The sequence below is a fragment of the Camelina sativa genome, chromosome 6, assembly GCF_030686135.1.
Source record: "Camelina sativa cultivar CO46 ecotype springtype chromosome 6, ASM3068613v1".
NCBI classification, from domain to species: Eukaryota; Viridiplantae; Streptophyta; class Magnoliopsida; order Brassicales; family Brassicaceae; genus Camelina; species Camelina sativa.
In genome coordinates this window covers 3,035,769-3,044,861 of record NC_141885.1, presented here as the reverse complement: position 1 = coordinate 3,044,861, position 9,093 = coordinate 3,035,769, and the positions used below count along the sequence as shown (strand labels likewise).

At 29.6% G+C, this 9,093-nt stretch overlaps 1 protein-coding gene and 1 long non-coding RNA gene across 2 annotated transcripts; one reads left to right on the top strand and one right to left on the bottom strand.

Moving 5' to 3' along the window:
- The first annotated feature begins 4,448 nt into the window (after positions 1 to 4,448).
- Positions 4,449 to 6,419, top strand: LOC104790251 (cytochrome P450 71B3). Its single transcript, XM_010515964.3, has 2 exons — positions 4,449 to 5,434; positions 5,664 to 6,419. Exons 1-2 carry the CDS (start codon positions 4,529 to 4,531, stop codon positions 6,267 to 6,269), a joined length of 1,512 nt encoding a protein of 503 aa, XP_010514266.1. The 5' UTR covers positions 4,449 to 4,528; the 3' UTR covers positions 6,270 to 6,419.
- Positions 6,420 to 7,641: 1,222 nt separating this feature from the next.
- Positions 7,642 to 8,330, bottom strand: LOC147942188 (uncharacterized). Its single transcript, XR_015560335.1, has 2 exons — positions 8,086 to 8,330; positions 7,642 to 8,013 (listed from the first exon to the last, which is right to left on the bottom strand). It is a non-coding gene; the product is annotated as an uncharacterized LOC147942188 (long non-coding RNA).
- Between the last annotated feature and the right edge of the window lie 763 nt (positions 8,331 to 9,093).

Genomic DNA, 9,093 nt, shown 5'->3' with positions numbered 1-9,093 from the left:
TTTGGGTCTTTACTTATAGTATGCATAAATTGTTACCAAAATATATATAGTTTTCAAAACCATCTTATATAATATGAGAAGGTTTTCTCCTAACTTTGCATAACACGATGACATTTGGCAGCGTATCTTTTCGACACATGTCCTCACTTTTGAATTATTAAATTCTTTAAATTTAATTTTCTTAAAAGTACATACATTATTTTCATATTCACTAAATATAAATGAGATTTCTGTACTAAAAATATATTGACATTTATGCAATATCCTTTTAGTAATTATATATAGATATCATTTATTAATATTTTATATAATTAACATAACATTATAATTTCGCATAGGTATCATTTTTCAATATTTTATATAAGATTACCATAACATTATAATTTTGCAAATAAGAAAGAATTAAATATTAATATTATAAATTTAGACAAAATAAATTTCTAATAATTAAAGATTTAAATATTAATATCATAATTTTGGAAAAATATAATGTGATAGTTATTAAATTCTTTACTAATTTCAAGCTATAAAAATATTATAATATTATAATAATTATTTGTTGATAAAAAAGTATAATATTTGTTTCACAGTTTTTGTCCCAAAATATTAAATCAATTTATTCTAAAATAATTTCAAGATATTAAAACAATATAATATTTAATTTTTCTTTAATAGTAATCATTAACACAATTTATTGCATATTAATTCTTGAAAATGTAACTCCCATGATGTTTGAAAAAAAAATAAAAACAAATCTTTCATCATATGAATACACTTTAATGTATTAATTGCAATACAATTTGTGTTTTACAAAAAAAAAAAAAAAACACAGACAAAACCTATGGTATATTTATTCTTTGAAATGTAACCATAACTCCCATGATGTTTGACCAAAAAAAAACTGAAAAACCTCTCATACTACTAAAAATTTATGTATAAATAGCTAGACAAAGTCTTCATTAAACATCTTATTCTACCTCTCACATAATTTTCTAAATTTTGTAATATTTAATGTTTTCCTATATGTGACATTTGTAGGTTTAGAAATAAATAAGTTGAGTCAAAATTTTGGAGCATATATAGAAGTGAACATGTTAAATGTGGTTATTCATTAGAAAGAGTTAGATGAAGAAGGTCTTAGGCACATAACACATTCTCACTTGTAAATGTTGTTTCAAATGCCTATTTTGTATATCAATGTTGTAATTTGTTTTTCTTTTTATCCATTTGATAAATTTTTAATATAAAATTTTTAGTTTTAGATCATAACTCATAAACTCTAATAGATTTTATATCTTAGTCACAATATTTATGCTACTTATTACCCATGATATATTTTATACAAGTGTGTTTGTATGTATTACAGTGAAAATGAGTATAAACAAATATTAACTGTTTCGAATACTATTATTTTAAATGTGTTCCTTAACGTTACAACTCTATTCGTATGTATTTCTTAACTTTGTTTCCGATAACCATTTTCATAGTCCTTTATTTGTTATAATAATATATCAATAACATTTTTTTTACTCAATTCTCAACTAAAATTCAGTTTGCATTTAGTATGTTCAATAGATATAAAGTACGTGATCAAAATATAGAAATATCTAACACAGAACTTTCTTTTCCAAATTCAATTAATCAAGAAACAGAAAGAATTCTACTTTTAGAACACAAATGCATTTGAAGTCATTTGTATAATTTATTAAGATTAAAATATTTTACTGCTAAAACATTCAAATTATAATAATAAAACTTTTAAGCATGTGTGAAGCATGCTGGTAATATATAAATATCAAAATTATATATGCTACCTTTATTTATTTATTTAATGAAATTAATTACGCAGAGAATGAAGAAAGAGCATGAGTTTCGGCTAAAGAAGAGGTTATTCGAGAAATTCAAGCTACTGTCTCGTCCTTCTTGGAGGTGTCTGGTTTTAGAAGATATTGATGTTTTATAGATTATGTTAAAAGCGGACACATGCTCATCCGCATTCTATTTTATACTTAATCAATATTTTTATTCTAACGTAAAAAAATGTTTGTACGTCTTCATTTTGCATCAAAACATGAAGAGCTCTATATATTATGGGATACATACTAAATAATTTAAAGTAACCTTTCATATTAATAAAAAAATTTAGTTTAATGCTTTACTAATCAATAGTCATTCATTTTAAGTGACCGAGAATACTTATTTAAAAACAAAACAAATAACAAACATAAGATAATTTATCAAAACACAAAATATATAAGTTTAAATATTTTAATAAATTTAATATATGTTAAAATTATTATAAATTTATCTCGCGCATCGCGCGAGTCTACTTCTAGTACATATATAAAATTATGAATTGTAAAAATTTGTATAAAGCTGTAAAACTTACATCAATTCCTTCCTAGGTCATGATAACTCTCTCTGGAGTTTTTCCACTAAGATTTTCTGCAAAAAAAAAATTAGCGTCGTTAGTAATCTAATTAGTGAGAGTGTGGTCTATAAAATGATAACCCAAATACCCACCCCCAAACAGCAAGGATCAAGTGGATTCACAGAACAAGCAACACTGTATGATGAACTAATGTACAATGTAACAATATACAATGCTTGAAAACTCATATTTAAACGTGCAACAGGAGTCCTAACAATAGCCTTCTCCTAACGACTTAGATAAGGCCTTCTATGAATTCACAATATCTCAGGACAATGCCCTACACTCCTAGACACAAAATGTATAAAAAATATGTCATTTCGTAAACTACATTGTCATGTAGCGCCTGGTTGGCAGCGAACCAGCCACGAGTCTTTGAATACCATTATATTATGGAGTTTCACGCAACGCACAACATACACGAGGGATAACCTGATTCGACTATTGCTAGTTACCTGACTAACATGGCACAATGCTAGAAATAATCATCTATTTCTAAGTAATTCTAACATACACTATAATTACTAATAAACATTTTCAACTAACTTAATCAAGGAACTAATTAAGTAATTAAATATAACCTTCCTAAAATTACCCACGACACTTACCCTTATTGGGTCGTCCCGAAACAAGTTCTCTCAGTAATTCTAAGTTTGTTCTTGATGGATTATCGACCATACTAATAGAAGTTAATGATAGCCTTGCTTTGGGCTGATCTTTCCTGTCTCATGGAAAATCACTCTCGTGATAGCATTTTTGACTTGATCTTGATTTATGCTTTCTTAGCAAATTATATTGACTTCGCCCACCAGATGGCTGAGCTAATCTTGCCTTTCCTTGGCTTGATTATGTGGATTGACCGGCCGTTCGCATTGTACGTCCTTCTCCTTCCATCTGACTCTTAGTTGCAGATAGGGTATCACCACCTCAATCATCCTTTTAATTCTGACATTTTCATGTTCATTTGTAACTGTAACAAGATATATTCTAGGAATTGTCCATGCTTAGGTTATGTACAGTGGTGGAGCCAGAAAAAAAAATTAGAGGGATCCAAATAATTTTTTTATATAAAAGGACAAAGATACAAAATTTAGAGGGTTAAAATGAGATTTTATTTTTTAGTGCAGGTAAAAATGTAATTTTTGGAGGGTCAAAATAGAAATTTAGTCTTAAATGTGGTAAAAATGCAGAATTAGTAGGGATCAAAATCAAACTACAAAATTTTTAAGGGTCAAAATACAAAATTTAGAAGGACATATTATAATTTATAACTAAGAATACACCAAAAAAACAAAATTTAGTGGGTCAGCTATACTCCCTCACTACATCCCCCTGGTTATGTATTTAGTTATATTATCTTATCTTTAGTGTTTTAAAAAGAATTCTAAATTATTATTTTTTTATGGTTTAGACATTTCTTTTTTACATTTTTATTCTTAATTTATTTACACTGTTAGACTATCATTTCAAATTTAGTATTAAATTATGGTAGAAATAGATTTTAACATTGAGCCAAAAGAAAGTACGTAGTTTTTACTATATATTACTCCCTCCGTTCATAATATAGGATGTTTAGAGAAGTATTTTTGTTTCATAATATAGGATGTTTCCAACTTTCTATGCAACTTTTAGATTAAAATTATATCTTATACGATGCAGTCTTGTTTATGATTGGTTAGACTTTTTAAAAGTAACTATTTCTTAATATGTGTGTTTTAACTAAAACATCCTATATTTTGAAACGGAAGTAGTATCTGTTTCACTAATTAATTGTATATGTTGTTGAAATAAATGTAGTTTTAATGGTACATCATGAGGACCATTGGGTTGTTGATATTATTTGTTTTTATTTTTATTGTTTTGCACTTCTTTGAAAACAATTTGAATAGTTTCGAACTTAAAAAGTGTTTGACTAGTAGAAGTTCACATATTTTGAAGACAAATTTCAAAGCTTATCCTCACAAACACTACATGACAAGTGACTTTATATGTATTATTGACTCTGACTTATGTTGCCGTCGTTGTTTTGTTTATAGTCTGAATACTCTGTTTCAACATCACCAAAAGTAGAACACAAAACAGAGGAAAACGAAAACAATGTCGATTTTTCTGTATTTCATCTTGTTTCTTCTTCCTCCCGTTCTATTAACGTTAATATTAATGAACAAAATCAAAGATTCCAAACAGAATCTTCCTCCTGGCCCACAGAAGCTTCCGATCATCGGAAACTTACATCAGCTACAAGGGATGCTTCACAGATGGCTTCACGATCTCTCCAAGAAACACGGACCCGTGATGCTTCTCCGTCTAGGTTTTCTCGATTTGGTTGTGATCTCATCGAGCCAAGCGGCTGAAGAAGCACTTAAAGTACATGACCTTGAGTGTTGTACCAGACCTAAGACCAACGCCTCATCAAAATTCTGGCGTGATGGTAAAGACATCGCCTTTGCGTCATACGGTGAGGTTTCGAGAGAGCTGCGCAAAGTTTCTGTTCTTAACTTTTTCAGCACGAAAAAGGTTCGATCTTTTAGGTACATAAGAGAAGAAGAGAATGATTTGATGGTCAAGAAACTTAAAGAATCAAGTCAGAAGAAGAGTACAGTTGATTTGAGCCAAACCATTTTCTATCTAGTTGGAAGTATCATATTCAGATCTACCTTCGGGCAGCATTTGGACGAGAACAAGCATGTCAATAAGGAAAAGATCAAAGAACTCATGTTTGATGTCCAACAAGTTGGATCTTTAAGTAGCTCTGATCTTTTCCCTGCTGGTGTGGGATGGTTTATGGACTTTGTTTCAGGACGTCATAGGAAACTTCACCAAGTTTTCGTCGAGGTTGATACTTTGTTGAATCATATTATTGATGATCACCTGAGAAACCCTATAGAAGAAACAACTCGTGACCGTCCTGATATCGTTGACTCACTCTTAGAAATGATAAATAAAGAAGAACCATATGAGTCTTTCAAGCTCACCATTGATAATCTCAAAGGAATCATCCAAGTAAGCATTTTTTTTTTTTTTTTGACAAATTAGAGAGTAAGGCTTATTATGTAAATCGATATAAGATTCTGAACACTTTCTCAAACGTAAACTTTGTTATACAGTATGTCAAAATTAAATAATGATCCATCTATAAAATTAGACCTTTAATACTTTTTAATACTATGGTATACTTTTTACGAGTTTAAATATGTCATTAACCATTTTGTGTCGTACGTTGTTGACCTAGGATATATATCTTGCTGGAGTAGACACAAGCGCCATCACCATGATTTGGGCAATGGCAGAGCTTATTAAAAACCCACGGGTGATGAACAAAGTTCAAGATGAGATCCGAACATGCATTGGAATCAAACAAAATGAAAGAATCAAGGAAGAAGACGTTGATAAGCTCCAGTACTTGAAGCTTGTGATCAAAGAAACCTTAAGACTACACCCAGCATCTCCTCTTTTACTTCCACGAGAAACAATGGCAGAATTCAAGATTCAAGGCTACAACATTCCTCGCAAAACACTTCTTTTGGTTAACGCATGGTCGATAGGACGAAGCCCTGATCTCTGGCAAAACCCTGAGGAGTTTAACCCGGACAGGTTTATCGATTGTCCTATCGACTACAAAGGAAATGACTTTGAGATGTTACCATTTGGTTCTGGTCGGAGAATATGTCCAGGGATAGCTTTTGCGATTGCGACTGTTGAATTGGGACTCTTGAACTTGCTTTACTTCTTTGATTGGAGACTGCCTGAAGAGGATAAAGATATTGGCATGGAAGAGGCTGGTGATGTCACAATTATTAAGAAAGTTCCTCTTAAACTTCTCCCAGTTTTTCATTGATGTCCCAATTTCTGAATAAATGTTATTTTGGTTATTTTGTTGTGGGGAATTGTTGACTAATAGTCTAATAGTACAATTTTGGTTATCGAACTAAACTACGAGAATATTAGTCAACTTTAGTCTAATGAAGTTGTTGGAGTTGTTAAGTTACCTTTGGGTTCCCGAAAAAACTAATATATGTCTTAGTTTTAAACAAATCTTCCCCTAACTCCAATTATTCAATGCAAATAATTTTAGAGGGGTTCAAATAATTTTTTTTAAAAGAATAAAAATGTAAAATTTGGTGGGTTAAAATGAATTTTTTTAAAAAAAAATAGAGGTAGAAATATAATTTTCGGAGGGTCAAAATAGAAATTTAATCTAAAATATGGTAAAAATGCAAAATTTGTAAGGGTCAAAATCAATATAAAAAAAATTAGAAGAGTCAAATTACAAAATTTAGAGAGGTCAAACTACAAAATTTAAAGGGTCATATAATAATTTATAACTAAAAATACACACAAAAAAAAAAATTAGTGGAATTAGCTAAGCCCCATACTCTCTTACTAGATCCGCCCGTTAGGTTCACCCTATTTGTTTCAATTAATAACTAATACTTTGAAGAAATAAGTTATCCGATAACTCCTTGCCTAATGCCTAATTTTGCATGACTCAGTTATTTTTAGATTGGAATTATAAAACAACTGTTTTTTTGTTATTCAGATATTTAGATTGAAAGATTTTACGTTCTACACTTATGTTTAAATTTTAATAAAAATCATAAAATTTTATCTTTAAAATACGTTTTCATGTGTTTATTGCAATTTTAAATACAATATTATAGTTTTGTATGTTATTTGGTGTTTTTTCTTAACATGGGTTAAACTATACATATATAATATAATATTATATATTTTTATTTTTATCAATTTCTAATTAATTCTCGTTTAATTCGTCATTTTCTCGTTAGGGTCTAGATCTACACCGGACGTCCGATTAGCACCTAACAATTCTTTAAAAAAACAAAATAAATTGGTGAAAATTTTTAGAGAATAATTTAGTCTATTTTCTCGAACCTAGCAAATATTAAAGCAAGTAAGTAAGACTAGTGTAAGTTGGTTAGTTAGAGAATAATTTAGTCCATTTTCTCTATAGTTGTTTGTGTAATGTTGGGTGCTGCTGTACATAAACAACAGAGAAGTTTGTGTTGTGAGTTGTGGCTTACACCATTTTCTTAATTCTAAACACTAAGCAAAACTAAAACAAAGGAATGTTAAAATATATGTTAATTTGACGTTGAAATCATGGATCTAATTGGGTTGTTAACTTCAATAATTTAAGATTGGAGTACTATTTATTTTACTATAAAAGTTGGGTTTGATGCATCATTGAATGATTTGATGTTCGTAAATCTAAAAGCCTCTCAAAGCATATCTAAACTTTACAAGACAATAATTGAAATGTTAACTTTATACTAGTATGTCACTTTGAGTCACGGAGTTAAGTTGACATGGTCAAAGACGCCTTTAGCTCTCTTCCCTTTATTATCTTCATACTCTGTTTCTTTATCAAGAAAAAAAAAAAAAAAAAAAAAACAGAACGCAAAACGCATAATGTCGATTCTTCTGTATTTCATCTTGTTTCTTCTTGAAGTATTATTATGTCAAGATTGATATCAAGATTCAAGGCTATGACATTCCTCGGAAAACCATTCTTTTGGTTAACGCATGGTCGATAGGGCGAGATCCAGAACTCTGGGAAAACCCTGAAGAGTTTAATCCGGAGAGGTTTATCAATTCTCCTATTGACTACAAAGGTAATAACTTTGAGATGTTACCATTTGGTTCTGGTCGGAGGATATGTCCAGGGATAGCTTTTGGGATTTCAACCGTTGAATTGGGACTCTTGAAATTGCTTTACTTCTTTGATTGGAGATTACCTGAGGAGAATCAAGACATGGACATGGAAGAAGCTGGTGATGCCACTATTATTAAAAAAACTCCCCTTGAGCTTATCCCAGTCCTTCATCATTAAAAAATAAAAAATAAAAAATAGTACTCATCACTGAATAAAGGCCAAGTTAAGAATTATTTATTTTGTTTATCCTTATATAGAGTTCTGTTAAATCATTATCTTCTTTGAGTTTGAAACAAAAATATTGTGCTGGCTGCTTTGTCATTGTGGCCCTTGTCTTGTGTGGCCAAATAGTTATCTTACAGTCAAAATTTATATATGACTGAACCCTTGTTAGAATTAGGTGGCAACAATAATAATTATAAGTTAAGTGGTTTACATTTATTGCATAATTATCTTGCTATTAAAAATGATATATGACCAAAAAAATAGTAGAAGAAATTAGGTGGTAACAATGATATAATTAACAATTATTGAAAGCTTAACTTATAATGAGCTCATTTACGTTGTTTGATCTCAAGTTCCAACCAACAACAACTCCGTCAACATGTTAACAGTTGGTTTGCAGATTGAATTATCTACACACGGAAACATGTAGATAGTATTTCTATATATCCAAATTTTATGTATACTAGGTTAGATCCGCGCTACGCCACATAATACTTTTTGTAACTATTTTTAGATATATTGAATTATTGAAAATATGAACTTTCTTTTTTGGAATTGGATTAATTGTAAAAGTTATGGTTTATACAATGATAAAATAGAAAAATGCACTAATAAAATAAAAATTGAGAAATCTCAAATCTAAGATTGGCTTATAAATGTTTACAAATAAATAGCTTTAACTTCATGAATAGAAATATAAACAAAAGCGTTTTAACAATCCGATAAAATATCGAAATCGTTCAATAGGTTTTGTTTGTTTTGT

Bases quoted from the DNA above. Each gene is read 5' to 3' on its own strand.
- LOC104790251 (XM_010515964.3), top strand. From the start codon at position 4,529: ATGTCGATTTTTCTGTATTTCATCTTGTTTCTTCTTCCTCCCGTTCTA. The intron at 5,435-5,663 runs GTAAGCATTTTT...TTGTTGACCTAG, and splicing joins ATCTCAAAGGAATCATCCAA to GATATATATCTTGCTGGAGT.